General features: G+C 38.5%; 2 protein-coding genes and 1 long non-coding RNA gene across 11 annotated transcripts in view; 1 reads left to right on the forward strand and 2 right to left on the reverse strand.

Annotated features, from left to right (window-relative positions):
• TGFBR3 (transforming growth factor beta receptor 3) overlaps nucleotides 1-20810 on the reverse strand; it is a 139215-nt gene extending 118405 nt beyond the window's left edge. The window contains exon 1 of the mRNA XM_027694465.1: nucleotides 20677-20810. The gene's annotated coding sequence lies outside the window, so the exon portion shown is untranslated. The remainder of the gene's footprint in view (nucleotides 1-20676) is intronic.
• BRDT (bromodomain testis associated) overlaps nucleotides 1-25205 on the forward strand; it is a 50399-nt gene that overhangs the window by 7260 nt on the left and 17934 nt on the right. For 3 of the 9 annotated variants that reach the window (XM_027694460.1, XM_027694461.1, XM_027694453.1), the window contains exons 3-7: nucleotides 8040-8084; nucleotides 18844-18882; nucleotides 21782-22023; nucleotides 24172-24309; nucleotides 25034-25163. In XM_027694460.1, the coding sequence (XP_027550261.1) occupies nucleotides 21832-22023; nucleotides 24172-24309; nucleotides 25034-25163 (460 nt within the window). In that variant the 5' untranslated portion in view covers nucleotides 8040-8084; nucleotides 18844-18882; nucleotides 21782-21831. Of the gene's footprint in view, nucleotides 1-8039; nucleotides 8090-18843; nucleotides 18883-21781; nucleotides 22024-24171; nucleotides 24310-25033; nucleotides 25164-25205 lie in introns of all 9 variants that reach the window. The other 6 variants (XM_027694454.1, XM_027694455.1, XM_027694458.1 and 3 more) reach the window with 6 other exon arrangements.
• Nucleotides 22355-25205, reverse strand: part of LOC113972932 — a 44722-nt gene continuing 41871 nt past the window's right edge. The window contains exon 5 of the long non-coding RNA XR_003536075.1: nucleotides 22355-22551. This is a non-coding gene — a long non-coding RNA (uncharacterized LOC113972932). The remainder of the gene's footprint in view (nucleotides 22552-25205) is intronic.

Here is a 25205-nt window from a genome sequence, read left to right on the forward strand (position 1 = left end):
AAAAGAAAGAAACCCACGAATCATTTCTACACGACATGCTCTTTTTAAAACATGGAAGGAAAACATTTGCCTGCCCTAGAAAATATACTGATACATACCAGTACACCAGAGAAATAGGAAAATCTATAAACCAGAGAGCTCTTTCTTACCTCACAGATAAAGAAAACACATATTGCCTGGATATCTATATATTTAGATGTCAAGATATTTTGATATCAAAAGGCAACAGAAGCAGAATAGTTAACTACATTGAAAACTGCTCCTAATGTGAGAGCCACAAAACTATCACTATGAGGGTGAGAAAGGCCTTGTGCTAAAGAACATTGGCTGGCCCCCCTCTGTCTCATCCTGTTTCTCCCATGAAATAGACCAACCACTTTGTTAACGAACAGTAATTAATTCCAGAAGGAATAGGGGATACAAGAACAAATTCCCATAATCATGTTTTTTAAAAAGCAAGACATATTAATTATCAGACTGTAGGTATCTCTCTATTAGCAACTACCCAGGTACAATAGGAAGGGGTCTACAGAACAAAACTGTATTTGTTGAGGGTCTGATGTCTACACTAGACACACTTTATGGGGAGTTATTTCCAGCCAATTCCTGTGTGGACTGCACATCCATTAGTTTTTGGAGCATGTTAGGTCCTGCATCACAATTTAACTTCACCCAGGAGGAATCCCATTTGTGTACTCTGACACTGCAAATTTGAAAAACAAACCATGTGGGAATGATCAGGAGGTTCATTTCCAAAGCCTGCTCCTGATTCAGCCTGAAATGCTGACATAGGCATATCCCAAATACCTCCCAGGACACAATTTTGCTCTCACTGCTCTTCAGGGACACACATGGGCAAGAGAAACTTACAGACCAGATACTACAGGGCACTGGCAACACTGACACTTGTTGCCTGTCGATAGATCCATCTGATACCATACTAAGGATGTTCACACTCAAAGGGAATGCAAGTTCACAAAACATTTTTAGGTCTCTGCTTCTAAGTGTTGAAATCCATGCCAATGCAGAGAAACAGCTTTCATGTACTGCTCTGCCCTTCTTCATTCCTATTTTGACACCATGTTGTGTCCAGGATTTGCACTGGCCCTCTGCTAGGGAGAACTTCACTGACTGTCCATGAAGGGACTGTAGAATCCTTCTCCCCAGCCCTCTTTCCCCTCTCAAACAGAACACAAATCCCTCTTCCATTATACTTGGAACCTTATCTAGTCATACATGTATGTGTGAGGCTGATATACCAGAGGAGATACTGTCTTGTGTTGTCCTTTATTTCTTAAATGATTTACTTCTTCAAGGTAAAAATATTCAACCACAGTTCTATTTCATTGTATGGGATGGAGTTCAGGTCCTTGAAGAGAAAACAGCTGAATTCCTTGGGTCCCAAGTTTCAATGTTAGAAATACAAAACGTAACAAATTCTCTTTAGAGCAGAAGGGATTAAGAATGTAATTTCTTAATAGCTGCATAATAAATCCCACATACATTCACGATAAAACAGACATATTTAGCACAGGTTGAGAACACTTTTTTTTTAAACCAAAACCTGGAGTGATTTCTCAGATGCAAGGTACTTTCTTTTACCTTTTATCTAAAAAGTGTGATGGCAACAAATTAAACCATCCATCCAGCAGAAAGGCAAAGTTAGCCTTTACACATCTGTTAGGCAAAGTTAGCAAAAGACAGATAAAGCATATGACTGTGCTGCTGTCTTTTCTAATTCCAGTTAGTGTTTGAGAGTAATTCCTAATCTAAACAGTAAAACTAAGGCCCATATTGATTTTTTGTATTTGTTGAATTTCTGTAGGTAAAAAAGAGTCCGAACCAACATATTAAGCAGTTTAAGTTGAATTTTTTTGTTCTGCTTGTAATTTTTGAAATGCAGGCTTGTTGTACTACTCAAAACTTAGACCTTGGTAACCATTAACATTTTATTACAACGCCTATATGTACATTTTTTACTGTAACCATATACATCTCTCAGAGGGGCATAAGCTGGGGACCACTCTTAGCTCATACTTGTTTTCCCCATGCAGCCACACATGTGGTGAACAGCTGTAGAAGTTGTAAAATTGTCTTTACACATTGCACATGCTGTTGAATTTAATATGCATACACACTATGTATGAAGCAAGTCCTACAGCAAAATAATGTACTGAATATTTCTTTTTACTCATTTTTGTAAATATTTGTCTTTATTTAAATAGAGACAAATGTTTCCTTCTTAGATTCTTTCAATAAAATAATAGCACTTAATTATTCAGAATTGCAGGTTTACCAGTTCTTACCACAAGCAAGCCTTTTAACCACATCCGTTATGGCAAAGAATCAAATGCTGTCAAAAGTGAATCTGCAAAGCAACTGTTACTATGGTATTGTGACCAGCTCCACTGCAATAAAATACAGAAATGAAAATGTAAATTGTTACTTATATATATATTTTGCTCCAGGGTGCTATAAGCAAAAATGAAAACAGCTGACACTGAGTCACCCTTCTAGATAATAAATATTGCTAATATGAATCTGATGTGTTGAAGGGTGGGAGGAAGCTCCAGGGACTAACACTCCCCTTGTTAATATTCTACCACCAAATTGAAAGAAAGGTGGAGTGGTTTCCCCATCTCTGGTGAGAGCTTAGTTTTCCGAACACAGCTAAATCAATCCCCACAGAGATATCTTATCTGCAAGGCTCGTGAAAAATATCTGACAAGTAAATGGTTAGCATTTGGAATGGACCACACCATGTGAAGTAACAGTTATTTCATAGAGATTTCCCATGGTATATATTCCCAAACCCAACTACGAGGCCTTCACTCCCACACCCACCACATGATATTATTTGAATGCTGTGCTATACTATTAATATGCTCAGGGCAATTTTAAGCAGCAAAATACATATAGCCAAGCACACTAAAAGGATTCCTTATTTCTTGCTTATTATTAAAAAAAAGAAAACAGATCTGTTTAAATGAGGAACACTTCCCTCTGCTCCCATCTTCCATCTGCCAACAAATACAGATATTGCACATGAGGCTTATCACATACTAGAAAGGAAAGCATTATACAAGCCCACTGTTAATTTAGCTATGTAAATAAGAGCAATCTCTTTTTAAATTTGCTCCTTTTTCTGTTTTCTTACTGTTTTTGTAACATGTTCAAAAGAATAAGGATTGTTTTGAAAACTTTCAAAACTATTTATAATTTTTTATTATATTTTGATCAACTATATACTGCAGAAACATGCTCTCACCGATGTTAAAGTTAGCATGTATGAAAAGAGGAGCAATTGCCCATACAAACTGTCTGCAAGTCTTTCACGCTCATCTACTACACGTCTTCTGCATACACTAAAACTGGTCATATTAAACTTAAACATTTTTCTTGCCAATTTATTAAAAAAATAGCCAAAAATTGCTTGAATATGATTTATGGATCTGACAAAAGAGCTCACAAAACTTTACAGCTAATTTGAGACATTTTACAAACATTTTTTATTATAATATCTAATTACAGTGCACTCTCTCTCTCTTTTCCTTGTCAAAAAAAAAACAAAACCAAAACCAAACAAACCCAACTTTTACAAAGTGGTTTTACTTTGCTACCTCTAGTATTAACTTATGTTTGTTCTGCATGACAGAACAGTGCATGGATTACTGTGGTACTCTGATTTAGGGTATCATCTTAGTGTGCCAGTGAAGTTTTCAGGGAACTTTATCCATAGTGCACATATTCATCAAGCCCCAGCTCAACCAATTACTGATGCCAATCAATTAATAAGTTTTTCTCCTCAGAATGAATGAAATTGCTTGAGTGTCTAAGTTGTGTTGCCTAAAGCTGTAATGAGGCCATTTGCCTGAAGAAATGCAAGTTGGAACCCCTCACTGTTTCTGTTTGCACGAGTTCAGATCTCCTAGTGGTACTAGCAAACAAATACTAGCCAAAGACCAAGACTCAAACAAAGATAAGACTCAAGCCAGAATAAGCAACGCAAAAATGCATACTATATTGTAGGATGCTGCCTGTTCTTCCTTGTGGGATACTGCATTACTCAGCCAAGGCCTCGGTCCTGATAGCTCTGCTTATTGGGAAATTCACTTCAGATTAAAGAGCCTGTGAAATTTAGCAGGCAGACATATGTTCACCAGACAATTTGCTCTACCAAAATTTAATTTTTTTTTCTGTTATCACAGTAAATGTCATGCAGTTAAGCCATTGCTGATACATAGGAGAAAGATCAGACTTCTACCATAAGGATTATCAACGTAGCTACTGTCAGAGATACCAGACCAGTTTCTTCAAACATACAGGGAATGACTTTTTTTCCAGCAGAGATCTGGGAGAAGGGGAGGAGGGAAGAGTTGGAGAGATCCTTCAAACAGGAATGTAACTTCCAATAATGACTTACAGATGTCCGAGTAATGTTCTAAGATCTTCTTATTAGTCCAAAGCTATTATTTGTAACATATGCAGAATGAAAGCCCCTTGCATAAGGCTGTAAAGAAACTTCTTGACTGAACTAGATGTGGCTCAGCCAACTTTAGCCCTGGGGGCAGGGAGGTGCAAAGGGGGTAAAAGAGGCCTCATTTTGTAGTATCACACTCAGGTTTTCTTACAATTTTGCCATTACTTTAGAGATGGGACATCTTTACTGTATAGGTTCCAAATCACCACACAGAACTATCGGAAATGCCTGTGATAAAGCAAGTAAAACCACACCCAGCATTATAGGAGAGAGATTTGAATTCAGACACGCAAGAGTAATGAGAAAAGATGAGAGTTTTCACTTAGAATATATGAAATTCGCTGCCAAAAAGAGAAAGAAAAAGCATTCAAGTTGGGCAGCTCATATATACTGAGGAGAATTTATGTTTAAGTGTATCCAGCTTTCACAGTAAATAGCAAAGCATATAATTAATCATATTCCAGCAGTAAATATTAAGATCAAATGCTGAATACCTCATTTACTCCAAAGCACTTCCAAGGTTTCGATTTCAGATATTCTCATTCAAAGCAGCTGTTTAGTAAAAATTATTTGTATAAATTAAAATCAACATTTGATCTTCATGCTGGTTCTTAATTATCAGATAAAACTCTTAACAGTGTGTCTGATGTAAAGTAGGGGCACACTGGAGGTGATGTGTTTCCTTTACAGATGAAAATAAATTGTTTACAGTGTCTGTCACCATATGTACTTCAGGATCAGAGACAATTTGGTTGCATCAATTAGATTTTCATTAGAATGCCAATCAGCATTTTTCACCAGCAAAAAGACACTAGAGTGTGCATGGAAGCATCAACTGTGTCTGGCACCAAGGTTTGCTGGAAGGGGAGCAAATCAGGAAAGAAGAGCACACCTGGAGTCTTACAGACCCTATGGTGGAGGTTAGCAGAAGGTGCCCATTACTCACTCCCTTTCCCCTGTCCTAAGCAGTCAGAGGTGTACCTGGCAGTGCTGTGCCTCTGTGGAGGGACACAGGCCTCCTGGCAGGAGGAGTGGGAGCTGCGTCTCCTTACCAGCTATGTGGGAGCCAGCAGAGCCAGTGAGCCGGACGGACGAGCTACATGGATGTCCCTAACATTGAAGTAGCAGTTTTTAACCCTTAGTGCTTCTACAAGCGAGTGCAATGTAGGAGGTTGATCTGGACTTTTCTTACATCATACAACCTAGGAAACAAACGCAGATTCCCCCTAAAACTGGTAGGTGTCAGGGCACCACGAGGACCTCATTCTACATCACGGGGGAATTACTGCCATCGGAGTGCAGGCATACCATTGCTGTGCTGGATCAGCTGGGGCAGAGCTTTGTCCTTGGCCACAGCTGCTTCATAAAACTTCAAGGTGTTTTGCAAGAGGTAGTTGGGTCACCTGCCTCAGGTAGAGATAATTCTAGCCCCTATGAGTCAGTAGCATAAGTATTTATCTTTTCTCTAATATACTTAATTATTTACTTAACAGTATGTCAAATCTGAGTAAGCCTTGGTTTTAGTTTTGTTTTGTTGGATTTTTTTCCATTGTCTGCTCTTTTTCTAGATCCCAGTAAACTCTAGATATCAAACAGTATCCTCAAATAATGATTTCCCCAAGGGAATACACATTGCGTGAAAAAACTTCCTTTCAATTTTGCAGGCAAAACATTTCAGTTTCATGACTAACTTGCTCACTGTGGTTCATATTATTTGCTATTACTGTTTAAAACATTAGATGTATCATGGCACAGCTTATTTATCTAAGTTATATAATTATCTTAACTGGAGCTTTTCACCTCTGTCAATTCGAAAGCTTTTGTGTGTTTTTATCACTTCTTTTGACCAAACTAATCTTAGCCTGATGTAATTTGGGGAGAGAAAGACATTTCAGCAGCAGGAGTCTTATCAACATCTGTGACAGATACTCTTGTCTTTTATGCTCCTGTTACATTCCCAGCACACAATGATGAGATGCAGGGGAAGCCCCTTGCATGAGTAGACACAGAATTGAGGATGCCTTGCAAGCAGCAGCACTGGGCTTTCTGTATTCATAGATGTCAAATAGACAAATAACAATATATCTATAATTTTACTTAGAGGCAAAACATTTTGCCCAACAATAACAGAAGACAGTTTCTCTCTGTATTAACGAGAAGTAGCAATGCAGAAAAGTGAAATGTTTCTAGCATTGAGGTTAATCATTCTAGGACATGTCCAATAGCCCTTGTTGGAAACCTTGCACAAATGTGGACTGGAATTTGCCAAAATTTTTCATCATGAGGGGAACACTGAAAGAATTGAAAACTATTTCAAATTAATGGAGAAGTATATGGCACATTAAAAGTTTTACAGAATATGTATTCAAAAGAACTTCAGCAACACAATTCAATTTAGGTTTCCCAAGAGCCTCAAAAAAAAAGAAAGTATTGAATAGGCCTTTATTCATATTTGATGAACTATCAGAATTATTTATGTTCCTACATAATTCTGCAGAAAGCTCCAGCTAACTGAGCACCACCTGAGAAATTTGCATGTTCTGGGCAAAGTCATACAAACAAGACAAGATTGCTTCGGGTTGTAAAACATGCTTTGGTCCTCAGATCCTCACTACAGGACAATAATACCTGAACAGAAGCAGATTTTGCACAGAAAAACCAGTCCTCTCAGTGTCTCATTTTTATTGGTAGCATGGCCGATGAGCAGGTGCTTATTCTGCAAGAACAAGCTGTCATAATCCTTATATTTACAAACTGCTGCAGCTGTAATGAAGCTCATTCCCAGCTCTGTTCATCCCATCTATCAACACTTCACACTTCTCAAAATTTACCATTAATGCATGTAGTACAAAGTGTTCATAGAATATCTTAAGTATCCTGTAAGACTCCACTTCAGCTCCTCAATCTATCTATTCAACTGCCTATAAATATATTTGTTCAGAATTATTACTGTAGTTTACAATTATGCAGCTTTAAAATTAATGAGATGCAATATGAAACAGTAAATCAGATTTTTCACTTGTTCATATTTTCCTAGATCATAACTTTAATAGAGAGAAAGAAGGAACAAGATAGAATCCTCAATTACAGTTAGCAATACAAATACTTCCATTAAAAATATCAGTAATCACATAAACATTATACGTATGGATCTGTACATGTGTATTTATTTTTCTTCATTCTAAGCAGTGCAATATTTCAGTTATGTTAGGATTATGCAAACAGAAAGGAAGAGTACTTGCCATACTACTGAAGTAACTGCTGTCTCTGTTCTGTGGCAGCCACAGAAAAATCTCTGTGAAAATGCAAACAAACAAAAAAATTCTATCTCCTTTCCAACAATTTGTAATTTATGTTGCAACTGCAATTCAACAAAATATGTTTTAAAAGACCAGTAATTAATTTATTATTCTACTATAAACCTATCTGCATTGTCAGCCTGAGATTTTAGCTTGATAGAGACTGATACTTTCATTTCTGATTAACTTCTTTTCTTTTAACATGTAATTCTAAAATAAACAGTTTTATATTACTAAACTGACCTTTGTTTCCATTTCAGTAGACCCCCTGTAAGAAGAAACAGAACAGCAGGACCTGGAATAGTGTAAGGTATTTGGTTAATTTAAAAAGGTTTCATAAAGCAAGTTTTACCACATTAAATCTACTTGGAGGTTATTTCTTCTTTAGTGAAGAGAAAGATATAGTTCATAATTATTCATTTTTAATTTTTGATTAGTGAAGTCAAGAGCTAGCGTGCCTCATGAGAGCTGTAAGAAATCCTAGGTTTGATCCAGCTCTTATTAACTTTAACAAAAGCTCCAGTTTTCCCTTGATATCTCCACTGTACTACAGGAAAACAGTGCTTTTCATTTCTTTTCTTCTACCTTTTCACAGATAATATATTTTTTGTAATGAAATAAAAAAAATGTTTTCTGCTTAATATAGGAATATATTCTCTGTCATTTTTTGAGATTATTGATTTTAATTATTAAGTTGATTAATTGGATAAATTAAATACTTGAATAAATACAGAGCACTCATACCTTCCACTGAATTACAGAGGCTTAGATCTATTTTAGGACTAAACTCTCAACACAACATTATTTTACAATATGGCTGTAATTTTATCTGCCACTCACACACAAGAACCTATAGAAATAACTGAAAATACACAAAGTACTTGGACATATTTTTCCTCTAATATAGACATCATATACATTGTATTCATAATATTATGTACACAAAGTACATAATTTCTCCCCTGCATGCAGCAATTCTTACAAGTAGAGAATGCTAAAAGGTCACACTGTTAATGAGTCAAGTAATTTCTCTGCATTTAGAACATTCCAGTGCTGGATGGATACCACAGTGGCTTTATGTTTGTAGCAATCACCTGGAAAAGGTATAGGAAGAAATGAAAATAAGTTGCACAGTTTTTGTTACTCAAAGGCAGAAAAGCTGTCCAGAACAATTTGTTCTTAATGGCTGTTTTAGCTCAAAAGAGGCCCTGAAGTGAAGAGTAAACAAACTGTCATAGGAACAGAGAGTAAGTCTCTTAAGATCAGAGTTAAGGTTCATTGGTACAATTGCTCTAAGGCAAAACATTACTGCATCTTGGATTAATCTTGGCATGTAGATAAATATAAAGGTACTGCACTAATGCACATATGCTTTTTTTGTAACCCTTGTACATGCAATACAGCCAAATGCATAATGCAAAATATAGTGTCTTGTGAAAATGAAATGGGAATTCTAAATATGTTGAAACAGAGGTTTAGAAATTCAGAAACTAGATAATAATAAACAAAAGTTAGATAAACAGGCTCTGCTGTCAGTCTTGCACAAGTTGTATTACCCTTGTTTAAGCTAAAACAGACTCCAGCCAGCCATCTATCTCAAAAAAACAGTTTTCCCATCTACAGCTTGCCTTCAGCTTTTTTCTCCCCCACAAAGCCTCAACATTTTATTTTTTTAAAAGATTATTTTAACATATTTTGACCCTCTCATGAAGAAAACCAGATATGCACAGTGCAATTCCATGCTGGAGGGATTAGTCCTTCACATTTATTTAAGTATTAATATATCACTGGAAAATCCTTCAGTTTTGCATTTGTTAAAAAAAGGTTGTGCCAAAATCCTCTTCTCTTCTCTTTCATCATTATTTGTTCTCCATGAGTACCAGAGTCCTGAATGTAGCCATCTCTCTCTCTCACTCGCAGAAACATGCCTCTCCATACCCTCCCCTGCCCATTCCAGCTAAAGGCATTTCAGCTCTTGGAGATGGGTCAGAAGTATCAGCACTCAGGCTGAAGTCTCAAGCCAAGCAGTCTGTTCTCCCTTGCCACCTTCAAAGCTTCCCTTTAGGAGAGTAGGAATTGCTCAGCTTCAGGCAGTGGCCAGGGACATGCAGGAATTCTGACAGTCCTCACTGCACCAAGGACCTTTCACCTCCTCCAGTGTGAGGTTCCCCATTCCCTTTGCTAACAGTTATCACAAAACCTCAACTCCTGCAAAAGTCACATATCGCCACACTGATATAGTGATAAACATTTCCCACGAGCAAAGGACTCTTGCTATTGCAAGAATAGAGCTGCATGTCCACTGCTTATCCTTCCTCGGTTATTTGCAAAACATAGCTGAGATAAGAGGATGAAGGAGGAAAAGCCATTCTTCTGACAGCAAGCATCTGCATCCCAGTGCAGCATTGCGTTATCCTTCCTCCTCCCTAGTAAATAATGCTGGCCAGCATTACCTATTAGAGCAAGAGTCTACGGGATTTCTGGACTGGGCAAACTCCCGAGGACTGGGCTGGTCACTTACTAAGCCTCTCCATTTGCTGATACACTGCTCCCTTCACAGGCTCCTTGGCATAGAGAGGTGGAATATTCCCACTGGCCTCAAATATTAGTTCTTTTTTCCATCATGGTATTTTAGCAACTGTTGTACTCTCCAGGACTTCTCTGGCCTGAAACAAAGTTAGAATCAGCACTGGTAATAGAGGATCTCCCTGGCCAAGGTCTAACACTATTAAACTGTCCTTAACATGACGTGCTTGTAGACACTAACAGCAAAAGCTGCTGCTGACATGCACAGAGGGAGGAGTGTTTAGCAAAGGAGGAAAGCCAAGCAGGCCTTGGATGAGTTTTCCACAGAAGTGGATGCAGAATGCATAGGTAGAAACAGCAGGGCAAGTTCCTTGCAGAAGGATAGAGGCTTAGGAGAGGAGTCAGTCACCAGTCTTGGGCCAAGAGGTTGTGTACACAGTTTCATAGCAGCTTCTCTATCAGCTTCAATACCAGTGGCATGCTCTCAAGCAGCAGCATCTACACTCTCAGCTTCAAGCCACCTCACACAAGCAGTTACAGGAATTGCTGTAGAATTGGGAAGACCCAAGGAACAGATTACTAATCTTTAAAAAACTTGCAAAATGTCACAATCACCTAAAAGCTAAAGCCATATTAAGCCTGTAAAACATATGGTCACTTAACACTTTAAAATCTCACTAAAAAAAATCTCACTAAACCTATGAACCCATAAAGCCTGTGACAAATTAACTGATGGTTGTATGGTAAAATCTAATTTAAAATTTATTAAAATTGTTCAAACCATTATAGCTCCACTCAAAAACTCACTTACTATGTCACTTCAATGTAGGTATGCAGGGTATATTTTAATTCCCACCAGTCTAGAGCCAGCCCCAGGAACAATGGGATTTTCTGATTGCCCATATCAGCTCCCTAAACAAGCAGGCTCCTGAAAACACTCCATATGAAAATACCTCTGGGTTGACAGTGCAGAATTGGTTAGCTCAGTCTAATTGGGGGCCCTGGATTTTTGTCACCAGTATCAACTTTCATCCAGTTCCACAAAATCACCCTCTTGCCATTGTCAAACATTTACAGCCAGTTCCACTGTGCCTGGCCCTCTGATGTTAAAGAAGTTGCCATGAACGATGGCAAGAGTGAGGAATCTTCCTCCCAAAAAAAGTAATGACATGTAAGCAGCAAGGTCACTAGAAATGAGTTTTTTAAACAAACAGGTGGTTAATCTCCTAAAGACTCTGGAAGTGTGCAACTTGACTTTTCTGAATTTATTATATTGGCATCCACGACTGTTCATTGAGCTAGGCCACAGACTGCAAAAATAAGGAATAATATTTTCTTGGAATTGATGTCTCCATTTTTTATTTTTAGAGGACCAAGTGGGAGCAGGTATGCCATTTACACAATATGTATCAGTTCAAAAAGCCTAATCCCTGAAAATAATTTAGAAACTTTTACCTTCATGAATTTTGAGGACACATATCACTAATCCCTTAACAGACTCCATGATCCTAGTAAAAAGAACTGAACTGCCAAGACAAGTTTAATTTTAATTTATACTTGTATTTTTAAACTTAAATTTCTAATCTACAGAAGATAAATCAGCCTGTGATAGCCACCCACCAGCAGGTTAGTGTCAGGGAGCAGGAGATGGCTGCTCCACCAGGCAGGGTAAGCACAGAGCCAGCGGTGAAGTTGGCCTCACCCGCACAGTCCCCATCCCAAAGCCCCCAGGCAAGGTGAGCAGAGCAGGTCTGACAGCAGCAGCCAGGGTCAGTTGATAGTCCAGTGATTGTCAGACAAGTTTGTGGTGACCAAGCAGGTCCTAGGTCAAGCCAGGAAGCCAGCTAGCAGGGGTATGGCCAGGCAAGGACATAAGTACTACATAGCTCAGGGAAGGGCATGGACCTGAGACAAAAGAGGGGGATCCTAAGGATGGCCCTCACAGCCCCGTCCCACACTGCTCTTTCCCCGGCAGTCTCATCCAAGGCTACACAGCTGCCCTGTGCCAGGGCAGGAGCCAAACCACTCCCAGGAGAGGAGAAAGGACTGCCCAGCCTGTTGGTGCACTCAGGGTCCTGACAGCTGGGGGAGCTCCTTATTCAGCCCCACGGTGTAGTTCCTGGATTCCCCCCTGTTGGTTGTCCCAGATGTGTACAACAACATGGTTTCAGCCCATCCCAAATGTGACAGTTCCAGTGTGTATGAACAGTGCCATGTTACCGTAAAGACCAATGGTCAAAGTTTTGCCTCTCAAGATGCTGTTCCACCAACATATACAAACTAAAAATAGTCCTATAATTCTAAGAAAAAAAAAAGAAAAAGTAAAAAAAATCCCAACAGCAAGCATATCCCTCCCTCAGATTGTCTCACAGGGATAACCAGTTCACTGGGGCAGAGACTCCTCTGAATGCCCCGGTAGTTCTGTTTCTGGCAGTGTAGAGGTTGCTGCAAATTACTACCACCCTCTGCAACACAATGGTTCCTTTGCCCTGGCTTCTCAGTATGGCAACTTTGAATCAGAATCTGATAGTGAAAAATCTTCCCTTAAAGGTTAATAACTAACAGACTGTCTTTCCTTTTTCAATCACACTGTATTTAAGCTGAATTCTCTCTTTACAAATGTCACCAAGTGTGCAAATGTCACACTGGTCACACTGAATGTGTGAATACTGACATCATGCTTTCTGATGTTCTCAGCGAGCAAACTGATATTAAAAGTCAAGGCCAAAGTCACAGAACCACTAATTCTTATTACCAAAACAAGCAGAATAAACTTTCACTAGTTCTGAGCTGACATCTACTGGCAGAAGGTTGCAACAGAGTAGGACACTGGACACAATCAGGAAACACATAGGAAGGTATTTTGTTAAGGATCTCCAACTGGTACCTGGTGAATGATCTGGGATTGGAAAGCTCATAAAAGTATAAATTTATGCAATTCTGCTGTGAGGGTATAATCTCTCAAAGAGAGATCAGGCACATAGCTAGGGGATGTAACTCCTCAATCATCACCTCAAGTTTTGCATTTCAAGCATAACTTTGAGCCAATTTTATTCATGCAAGCAATTGTGCTGAAATTCATTTTAGTCAGATCTGCTTTGGGTTAGCTTAAATCATGAAGGGTATGAATACATAACAGCTTGCAACTGTGTCAGAGCAGTTCAAGAAGTTCTTAGGTTTCAGCTGAGGCACAGTAATTAATAACATGTACATACTCCTACCCAGCTGTAATGTAGAGCCAACTCAGTTTGCACAAAGCCACTACTGAAGATGGTTTAAAAATTCAAATTATGATGAAATAAACCACTACTAAATCAGAAATAGATTATTTTTTCAGGGACTCAAACAACTGTAAGAACCTTACTTCAACAAAATCAATTCAGTAAGCAAGTAAGGCTGTGGATGCATCTTTTCCACCTTCAGATTCTTCCACAGCACAAGGGAGTGGGGAGCATCCAAACCTTTCAATACACATCCAAGTGCCACTCAGATTCTATGGATTCAATCATATGATGGCAGCACAGCCACAGTTGAAAATTACTGCCATAGATTCTGTTCAAACTCCTATAAATCATGTGATTTAACATATTTTATATAACAGAAATTAGATCCCTAATTTATGGCTAAATATACATAGCATTTTATTATGTACTATTGCTTTAGGCAAACATTAGAGGACCTCCTAGAAGAGAACAGGTAATTTCCTGGCATATGCAAAGAGGGCATCTCATGAAGGAAAATAAAAAGGTGAAATTCAGACTTAATACACTGTTTTGTTTCTATTCTTTTCATCCTAGTTGGTTCTAATAACCACAAATTTAGTGCTGATACTGAGAATCAACATCCTGGGGAGTACAAAAATATACTGAACAAGCCAGTCATTTTCCCTTGGCAAGCTATTTAAATCTTTGGTTGTGAAAAGCACACTGAGCATTTCATTCTGCTAATTTTACACATGATGAAAAGAGATTTCTTTTCCACATCAGAGGAGTCCATAATTTTTTTGCCATTCTCTCTGTATGGCCAAAGGTCATGGGATGGGACAAAGAACCGATGTACACTTGGACCCTTCAGAATAATGCATTAAAGTTCTATGTAGAGAAGCCTGGTGACTGAGGGCTTCTTTTCCTGCTGAGTGCTTCACAGGACATCTCCCCTTCAAAGCAGAGCAGTCCCCCACATCCAAATCCAGATGTGATCTCTGAAAGCACAGGAGCAAGCTGGCCATCAAAAATTAAGGCCTGACCAGACAGAAATTATTTTGAGGAGCTATTTAATAAGGGAATATGGGTAAAGAAAAAACTTAAAAGATCCGAGGAGTAAGCAGATGCCCCTGAGCAATCCAATGAACAGTAAGGCCAGGTAGGAGTAAAGCAGCTAGAGGGATGTGTTTGCTTCAGGTGAGAAGCTGAATTGCCAGAAGGGAGAGCAAGGCAGAGGAAGCTGCTTATCCACAGGCTGGCAGAGGCCAGGAGAGCCACAGCAGGGATAGAGGGAGCATCGCACTGCCTGAATGTCAGAAATAATTGACTCAAATGTAATGAAAGAGTTTAGAAATTAAGTTTCAGGGAGAGAAATAGGTAGTTGCCAGCTCCATCAGCTGATGATGTAGTATGTTCCCAGTCAGGGATCATTCTGCAATAGTCCCTCAGTTGGACACTAGCTGAAGGCTGAGTTAATGAGGTGTGAGATTTCTCTAGCAAGTGAAACCAATCTAATGGGTGGGAAAGCAAGCTGGAATGGTGCAGCTTTCTGGGATGCATGAATTTTTTCAGTCATTTCCTGTATGTACCAAAGACCGGCCTTTGCAACTTTTATGGGTACTCTGCCACAGAGTCTCAGACGAACAAAGTTATAAATATCTGGGAAAATGATACGAGTTAAACAAAGAGCATAGGGAAATGACACTTTGAGGTCATTTACCTGGATGAAAATCTAAGGCAAATCTGTTGAAGTTAGTAGGGTATTCCAAATTTACAGTGCTATCTGAGAGCCAAATCTGGCCTACTAAAGCAGTAGTCATCAACTTCAGTTTCTGTGTCTTACTGTGATACAAAGCCGACTCCTGTAATCACGTTTTGAGCTTCAGTTCCCATTACTTTGTTTCCAGTGGTTTTTGAAGTATTTGTTACCTACATAGTTAAGGGTCCTGTCACACAGCATTCACTGGGCAAAGCAGGGCTTTAAATGCTCCCAGGGAGAAGAAAATTAACATGCTGTGAATACTTTTGGGAAATACCGTTCAGCTTCTATAAATTAAAATAAATCGTTTGTGTTTCATGTGTTGTGAGGCTGATGCAGCAGTGTCAAAGCAACAGCCAAAACCACAAAGTAAGCATATATCAATGTGAATTATTAACGTATCACATCAAATTGCACTACTATCTAGGATAGTACAATGCATACATGATTAAACCTACAAAGTGCTAAAAGGCAAATGTAGAGCAAGGGAGAAGACAAAAAGTGACAGGAATTTGATGATCTTGCTTCACTTATCATCATTTCTCCCTAAGATCTGATTTGCAGAATACAGTCCATACAATTCTGCAAAGCATTTGCCTTTGTTCAATGTTCTGTTCCAAACACAGAGAAGACACTATTGCTGAAATGCAGCACTATGTGCAGCAGCACCTTGAGAGTTGTTTTTAAACTAATAAGAGAAAGTAAACACTGGTTAGCTCATGTACCATGTCATGAAATCCTATTCAGAACAGATGCAGGTGGCACAGTGCAGAGAACTGCTATGGGAATGACTGCAACAGCACTCTCACCAGTTCACTGTCTCCAGGGAATTACCCAAACATTTTTGAAAAAGTACAAGTATGAAAATCCAGCTATCCTTACGACATAGCTTAAGCATTTTATGAGGGATATAGGACATAGGAGATTAAAGTCAGTGAGGTTCTTCCAGTCAGTTTTTAAAAAACCAACAAATCCCTCCTTGTTAGCTCAAATTAGGTGCTTTTTTAGAATACTAGTTTTTAATTGCTGAACCTCAGCTGTCAACACTGACCCAGTCTGTAATTGGCAGTGTTTATCAGCACTAGTCGATTTTTATACAGATGTTTATAATCAGGAAAAGTTCATCATGATTCAGGGATAAATGGCTATCTGTAAGTGAAATTTTCACCAGAAACTATAAAACTTGCAAACCTCAGCTAACAAGATCCATGGCAAGAGATAAACATGCCCTGTAGGAAGATATAAACTTAAAGATGAAAAGAAATAGATACTTCATTATTTCACCTCTTCTGAGCAAGCATTTAAAAATTTACCTTCTACCCACGGGACCTTCAAATGCCTTTGTTCAGTAGATCAAATCCCACTCAGATTTTCTGCCTTAGCAGACATTTAAGAATGATCAGTGATACTTGCTTTCACATTCCAAACAGATGAATCATTTAAAATATAATAATATAATCTATTTCCATGATATTCACCATATTAATGAAGTCTCAGGCTACTACCTTGGACATTGTTTTACAGTCTCCCAGATAGAAGTGATTAAAACTCTTTACAGAATGAGGTGTCTTCAGAAAGATGCAGTCTAACCCACTGCAGGAAGAGAGAACTGTCAACAAGTCTGCACTGAAATATCACTCCATCTCAGCCATCCTATCAGACTTGTAAAAATCCATTTTCTGAAGCATGTCAGGAATGTCATTCTAATCTGTCATGTAAGTGGATGGCACTAAGACTGTCTTGGAAATAGCAGACACTGGATGAGGACAAAAGCATAAAGGTTACCACTTCTTTCCACTATTTTATTGTTTTCTTCTCCTCTCTACCCAATTGTCACCTTTGGGAGAATTGCCAAAAGTATTTTTGGCAGCTACCTGCCTACAGGTCACAGCCAGCCAGACTCAGACCATGTAGCAAGTGCTGCCACTGGGGAGCCAGCAATAAACACTGCAATATTTTTCAAAGTTGCCTTTTCCCACACAGTATTTAAATGAATCAAAAATTACTGTAGTACATTCTTTTTCAGCTTATTTTAATATCAGTTACACAAAGGTAGTGATTTCATTAAAACTTGGTTTTCTAAGTATTTACAAACCAAACCAGTATAGTTTTCAAACACAGTGTTTCCCCGTTCACAGCACAGCCTACCAGATCCAACTGACTTGAATTTTTACAAGACATGAGCAGATTCAGAGGAGGATTAAGGAGTTACAGTCTGAAAGCTAAGAGCAGAAAGCAAAATAAGAGAGCAAACAAGTCTGCTCAATAGACAACAGCTTCTGTTTTCTTTTGCCACTATTGGGATTTTTGCTAGTGTCCTTCCCATCTCACTGTCCAATCCCATCAATAGTAACACAACTTCACTCTCCTCAGTAACAATCTTCTAGTGAGGAGATCACTCCATTCAGCAAACCCTGAGACTTACTTACAGAGGATTCCACTCCCCTCCCTTGCTTTGCTTTATTGAATGAGGTTTCTAGTACTTATTCTGCTTCAAATACAGGAATTCCTTACATCCCAGTAAAAACATCCTCTTCCTATCACCTATAAAGAATAAACTTTGTGTTACCTACTCACAGCTCAGTAGAGGTGCCAGAGGAAGCAGCAAACAAATGCTTCCCCCAACAACGTCATCCATATGCTCGTAACAGATTGGGCTGCTTAAGTAATAATACATGCTGGATCTACCTAGATATTTTAGATCCTATACAAGTACTTCATACTTTTGCCAGAAAAACAAAGTCATCCAAGTACAGTTGGTCCATTCACTCGGACACCTTGCTAAAAAAAAAAAAAAGAAGAAATAAAAAAAGTATGCAGATAAATTACTTTCATGATAAGAATCCAAGCAGGTTCTGATCCTAAAGTGGGACATGCACCTGAATGGAAAAACAAATTAAATACAAATCTCATTTTGCAGAGCTACCTTATTCTAAAGCATGCTGGGGATGAAGCTTTTAAGGTGTACTGAGATAAACAAAAGCTTAGTCAATAGCTAAAATTCAAAATAAGCTTGGTGAATTCCTTTGTAGTTTTACTGATAACAAATGAAATTTATTAGGAAACAACCTGGCCCTCATTTTTATACTATTATGCATTTGCTAAATATATTTGGGTTTTAATTTAAGTAATGAATCTGTATAGTGAGGGAAGGTACGAATACTAGCCAGCTCTTAACCAGACATACTATTTATGTACAGCTCTTATGTAACCCAGCATAATCAATAAAACATAAGTATTCCCTTATGTTAAATTTAAGACTTTAAAGTTAAGATAGGAAAATCAAACCGAATTTGATCTAAGTATACCAATTCCTCTTTTTTAATCCCTCCACCTCGTGTTATTAACTAATGAGTGAGCAGGTCTGGCAAAATAACCATCTGGTGTGTTTTAGCCCTTAACAGCTGTTCCTCTTTTACGTTGATAACTTCCCAAAGAGGACCATTGATAGCGCAGGTTTTAGTCAGGGTTGCAGGTGTGTGGCTGTTATTGCTAGAGAATAAAATGACGGTGTGATTAGGTTATAAAGGCTTCTGTGTCTGTCTTCTAAAGCTCTGTTCTTCCTTCATCTTTCAGGTGGGGAGGAAGTGAGTTGTGGCTTTCCCTGAAACTAAGGTAAAAAAGATGACTGGTCTGCTTTGAGGGTGGAAGTTTAGTTTTGAATTGCTCAAGGGTGGCTGGTTATGGTAGTAGCTCTAAGTCAGTGATTTCTCAGCACTTAATATTTATATGGATTGTCTTTAAATATAAGGTTTGTTTGATGTACCCCAGGAGAGGTCATAAAAATAAGGAAATGCTGTTTTATGGATGTCTTTAAGGGGATAGCTGTCCTTCTGAAAGAAGAGATTGTGCTACTTGCAGTAAGAAGGCTGTACTCTGTCTTGGGTAGTTCTAATATATCAACCTATGGGAGGTTCCAAGATTATTTATGAAACTTCAGTATGATTATTGACTATTACCTAAAAAAAACTGTTAAAAAGGCCTTGAAGAATCAAATGTTCTTTGGGTGTAGAGTTTGGTAGACTGTCTGCCTTTGTTCTGTATGTGGTATGCTAATATTTTTCTGAGCTGCTGTTCTTGACCAGTATATGATATATACCATAGTAGTTATAATGCTCAGCTAAAACAAAAGGACAAAAGGAAACAGCTGCCTTTTCAGGAGGCTTGCTAATGCATGCTTTTAGAGAGCTATCAGTGAGAGCAAATAACCTTTTCTTAAAAAAAAAAAAAAAAAAGAAAAGAAATGTGATTCTCACAAGATATGATATCTTGCCAAAAGCCTTGACTTCTCTAGAAATGTAATTCTTGTAAGCTCCTTGCCTTCTATTCTTAAACTAAAAAGGCACCTCTATCAGGTTAGCTAAAAACTTCAAACTAGGCCTTAAGGAAACACTCAAGACTTCTCTTTTAAGCCTACTTGACCTTTGGGATCTGCTTCAGCAGCTCAAGGACACATGGGGCTAGGAAGGGGTGGTTTGAAAAACATCAAACAACTTAGCTGGCTGGAATCTGATCACACTTTTGCTTTAGCGTGCAAACACAGGTTTTATTTGAAGATAGGAAGGAGTGTTATGTGACTAGGGAGAAGGGGAGATGGAGGGGGAGGTAGTAAAGGAGGGATTGACCCAAACAAACTTTTGTCTGTCCTTCAGAAGATGCAGTCTTAGCTCTCTTGTTGGCATGGAAGTTGATTTCTACGACATAAGGTTTTAAAAGCTAAGCATCTAGGCCTAAGACTGTGTTATGTACAAAACTTTAGTCTCCTAGTTTCCTTGGGCACTCTTCGTGCTTTTTTTTTTCTAGACTCTACTGTACTAATTTACAAAATTTTCAAGAAATTAGATGTGTGTCTCCATCTGAATAAAAGACATGCAGAGCCTGAGGTAGTGTACTTAGTAACAGAAATTACATTTGCACTCATTCTTCATGTCAGGCAGGTGTTGCTATTTTCCAAGGTATGTGAAGTTTAAATGTCAACAGAAGGATGTTGCTTGCACAGAGGGAGAGAAGTATGAATGCTTAACTGTGGTACTGCATCAACAGAAGGTGCCTGGTGAGTTTGTCACTGGCTTGTGCCAGGGGGCAAGCAGGGCCTGACTGGAAGGACAAGGCCAGTCAGGCTGTTCTCAGTACCCCCGCTTGGCTGGGTTCCCTCTTATGGACATCTCCAGTGGAAAGTACAAATGAGTGGTCAAAGTATCAACTACCTTTGCAAAAGCAGTACTATGAAAAATAACAATAGTTTTGATACCTGATCTATTGTGGACCTCAAAGCAATCAGATCTTGAACTGCATTTATTACTGATGTAGTGTCCTATGTAGGTATGCTGGCAGTCTAGAACTGTTCCTGGTATTAAAGACTCAGGTTTGATACATTTTCATTATTTAAGAAGAAAAGAGAGCTTTTACCTTGATGGCAGTACTGCTCAAGGAAAGACATCTGCATTCTGTAAATGACTACAGTGAACTAAGAAGTGTGGCCAGCAGGTCAGGGGAAGTGATTCTGCCCCTCTATTCCACTGTCACAAAATCCCACCTAGAGTACTGCTTCCATTTCTAGGGTCCTCAGTGCAGGAATGACATAAACCTGTTGGAGCAAATTCAGAGAAGAGTCATGAGATAATTAGAGAGAAGGGCCTCTCCTATGAAGAAAGGCTGAGAAAATTCGTATTGTTCAGCCTGGAGAAGAGAAGGCTCTGGGGAGACCTTAGAAGCCCCTTCCAGTACCTAAAGGGGCTACAAGAGAGCTGGAAAGGGACTTTTTACAGGGCTATGTAAGTGATAGAACAGGGGGAATGGCTTTAAACTGAAAGGCAGTAGGTTTACATTGGATATGACGAAGAAATTCTTCACTGCGAGGGTGATGAAGCACTAGAACATGTTGCTCAGGGAAACCGTGGATGTCCCATTCCTGAAAGTATTCAAGGCTAGGCTGGATGGGGCTTTGACCAATCTCTTGGATTGGTCTATTGGAATGGGTCCCTGCCCATGGTAGAAGGGTTGGACTAGATGTTTAAAAGGTCCCTTCCAACACAAACTGTTGCCCACACACATGGGGAGAAATTGGAATGTCTCTTTAGTTTCAGGAGCTGTTTGAAGTATGCTTTTGAATGCTGAAATAAAGAACAAATGAAAACATAAGATGTGTGATATCCAATATCTGATGAGATGTTACAGTCTGTGTAAGATTGGGCCATAGATACTATTCTAGTAGTGTGCTGATAACAGTAGATTTCTACTTTATAATGACCTTTTTTGAAACTCATTACATACTTCATAGCATGATGAAAAGCAGGCTATCAGTTTTTCTTAGCAGAAAGCTAGGATGTATTTCTAGATTCTAGGGGTGCAGTATATCCAAATGTGTACTTTTGTAAAACACATGCTTTGCTTAGAACATGAAGGTATGCCTGTAGCTACAGTACTGACATTCTACAAAGAGAAGAGAACATGTAAGCACCATTAAATCCAGATATTCTTCACTGAATACTTCTGTCTTTTTTTTTTCCCTCAGGTGTGATGCATAATGATCTTTGAACAAGTGCATGTACAAACTTACTAAAGATGTCTGTTCCAAGTCAACACCATTCCATTATAATTAACCCTCCTCCACCAGAATACCTAAATAACAAAAGTAGTGGTTGTCAGACAAACCAACTCCAGTACTTACGGAGGGTGGTCATGAAAGCCATGTGGAGACACAACTATTCCTGGCCATTTCACCAGCCTGTGGATGCAGCAGCGCTGAATCTTCCTGTAAGAACCATTTTGGAATAAGAGTATTAATAAGTAAAATATTTAGAGGACTTCTGAATTAATGTTAGTTGAAAACAGCTTTTTTCTGATGCAACAGGTTATGGAAGACTATTTTTGCATTTGAACTGCTGTCTACAAGAAAATTGTTTTCTTACTAGAGAAATGCTGCATTTTTTCTAATTTGTGTTCTGTACTGAGGCTAGAAAATTTGTATTTTGAAGGGATAATAATAATGCTTAGATAAGCCTCTCAGAGTTTCTGGATATTGGTGTTATCTGTCTTGTTGTCTTCTGGTTTAGACATTTATTAACACTGAATATGGTGAGTATTTTCTTTTGCCTTTGAGTTTTTTATTTTTAATGAGGCAGCCTCAATGTCAAATACTTTATGATGGGAAAGCAGATCTGACTGACCCTGAAGTAAATAGGCAAATCTGGATCCATTTTGATGCATAGAAGTCATTACACTTGCAGTATTTGTTAATTTCAAATCATCTTGCTCTGAAGTTTCTAGAGGAATTAAATGTCCCTGTAAAAATAGGGAAGAAAAGAAGAGATATGATTGTCATAATATCACAGTGGTAGACCATACTTCTAGGAAATAGTTACGATGGTAAATTCCTGTTCCGTGTTGCCATGTGGGTTTTATTTTTGTTAAAACTTAATTGTAATAAAGTGCATGTGTATAATGTCTTGTGATAAATTGTTTTAATTCAGGTATCTTTAGACTCCAGTTTTGGATGTTTTTCAGTCAAATGAAAACACAGGTTATTGACACAATGGTATTTCAATGACCTGGAAGATACCGCTCTTAGTAGATAAGTAGAAAGGTGTTAAATAAAACCATGATATGTTTCCTTTGAATGTTTTTTTTGTCCTCTCCACCAGCTTAAGCATTCATATTTAGTTCTTTTATGTTTCCAAGACTAATTGTACAAAATCATTTGTTCTGTTCAGAGCAGACAAAAGCCTTTATCTGTGGTTGTTTTCTTGTGACAAACTAATTTGGTCACTTTGTACAGCACAGTCAAAGTGACTATCTTCCTGTGTCTTTTCTTACCCTTTTTCCTTCTTGGAAGGAGCTGTCAGTTAAGGTTAATATTAAGGGTCATTCCATCAGAGCTGTAGCAACATTTGCAGCTGGCTTCAGGCCAGTTCTGCCTCTCTGGATTTCTAAGGCAGCCTCTTGACTTCTAGGAGTATGTGTTAGTTCAACCATTGCACAATAACAGGCAAATGTCTGGCTCCATGGCAAGGACAATAAAGGTATTTGCCCCATTCGTCTCTCTCCCCCAGATACTAGAATCTTCTAATGGCAGAATGGACAATAATTATTAGCTGCATTATTTAAAAGTTTTCTTGGTTTTGTTTTGGTAAATTCAATAGTCTACACTATAATGTATTTAGCTTTTTTATTTCACTAACACAGATTGTTAGGACAGCTTTAGAACACTCTTGAAGTAGTTGTAACTTCACACAATTATAAAGTGTATGTGAACTTAGTGGGGATATTTCTGTTCCAGTTTCTTAAATGCACCATCAGGGAATTAGCCTCATGTTCTTACCCACAAGCTTTTAGCCATGCTACTAAAATAATCACAATAGTTCACATTCCAGCTGCCTTTCAGTCATTGCCACATGTTCACTAGACTAACCCTGAGAGGAGAGCTAGTATAACCCAGGCAATAAAGTATTTGGACATCAATTGTGAAAACTTGGCAGCTTTCTTTGTTAGTGGCTGAGACTTTGTCTCTGTCCAAGTTTGTCTTTGGCTTCTTTTTCCACTGTTCTGTAAACTAGAGTGCTACTTCAGGCAAATGGCTTTGAGATAACAAATGAGAAGTGTGTATACTTTTCATAAGTATTATTACCAGGAGAGCTCTGGATTCTATTGAAATAAATATTCTTTGGGGCTTTGAATAGTGTATGTTATATGAAAGAACAAGGAGGAAATACAAGGTGAAGAGTTCCTGACCACTTTTTTGGTACCTATGGCTACAGGGGAAAGTTTTCCTTTACATAAAATATTGCTTCTAACATAATGCAGTTCTCCTCTCTTGCAATTCAACTTTCATAGCTAAATGTGTAAAAATCTTAATGTCCTAATATTAAGGTACCTGTTTAGTGACTTATTCTTTCAATACCACAGGATTATTACAGTATTATAAAGAAACCTATGGACTTAGGCACCATAAAAAAGCGTCTGGAACACAATTACTACACAAAAGCTGCAGAATGCATTGAAGACTTTAAAACTATGTTCTTGAATTGCTACATGTATAACAAGGTATGGGAAACACAGCCTCTTACCAGTAACTGATTCTACTGAACAATCCAAACAAGTCTAAAACAAGCAAATGGTTATCAGAACTTGCACTAAGTCAATGTCTTCATGATTTTTTTTGAAACTATTTTCTCTGAAAGGAGAAGAGGCTTTTTTGCTAGGATTGACTGAAGGCATGTAAGTAAAGTCTCCCTTGCTGTTACAACAACTGAATGTTGTACAAGGATTACACCTCCAAAGTCTCTGGGTTATAGCTGTACAGCTCAATCTGCAAGTGCTGTGTAACTCCTGTACAAGTTGAACACTAGCAACCATGAGCCATGCTCTGTTCCTCCCGTAAGTTTAACCTAATGAAGTGTGAGCATCTCCCTGTGCTTGGATGTTTTTTGGCTGTGTCTCAGTATCTTTGAGCTTCACCAGCTTTCTTCAGGACACAGTAGTAAATAAGGGAGTTGAAGATCTGCCCCCTTTTCCCTTTGCTGTAGATGTATGGGATGGAAAAAAGGACTGTGCAATGGGATGGTGGGAGAAAAAGTATTTCAATAGTGAAGTAATTTGTTTTAAAGTGAATTGTGGAGGTGGGGATGGCAAGAACTTCTAGACCTCTCTGGTACTGGTGGCTTTCTTCAATCTGTTGGAGCAGGATTCTGTAGTCTGGTTATTTTATGAGGCAGCCCCCACTACTGCAGTCGCTCCTTTACTGAGTGTTACTGACCATATTTTGCAGCCAGGTGATGACATTGTGTTTATGGCTGAAGAACTAGAAAAAGTCTTTATGCAGAAAATAGCCCAAATGCCACCAGAAGAAACACTAGTAAGTCTCAATAAAGGAAAAAAAAAAGGAAAGAAGCCAGAAGGTAAGGCCTGTGTTTTATGCTGAATTGTTAACATACCAAGCA

Source organism: Neopelma chrysocephalum, unplaced genomic scaffold, assembly GCF_003984885.1.
Source record: "Neopelma chrysocephalum unplaced genomic scaffold, ASM398488v2 Primary Assembly neopelma1_97, whole genome shotgun sequence".
Taxonomy (NCBI): Eukaryota; Metazoa; Chordata; class Aves; order Passeriformes; family Pipridae; genus Neopelma; species Neopelma chrysocephalum.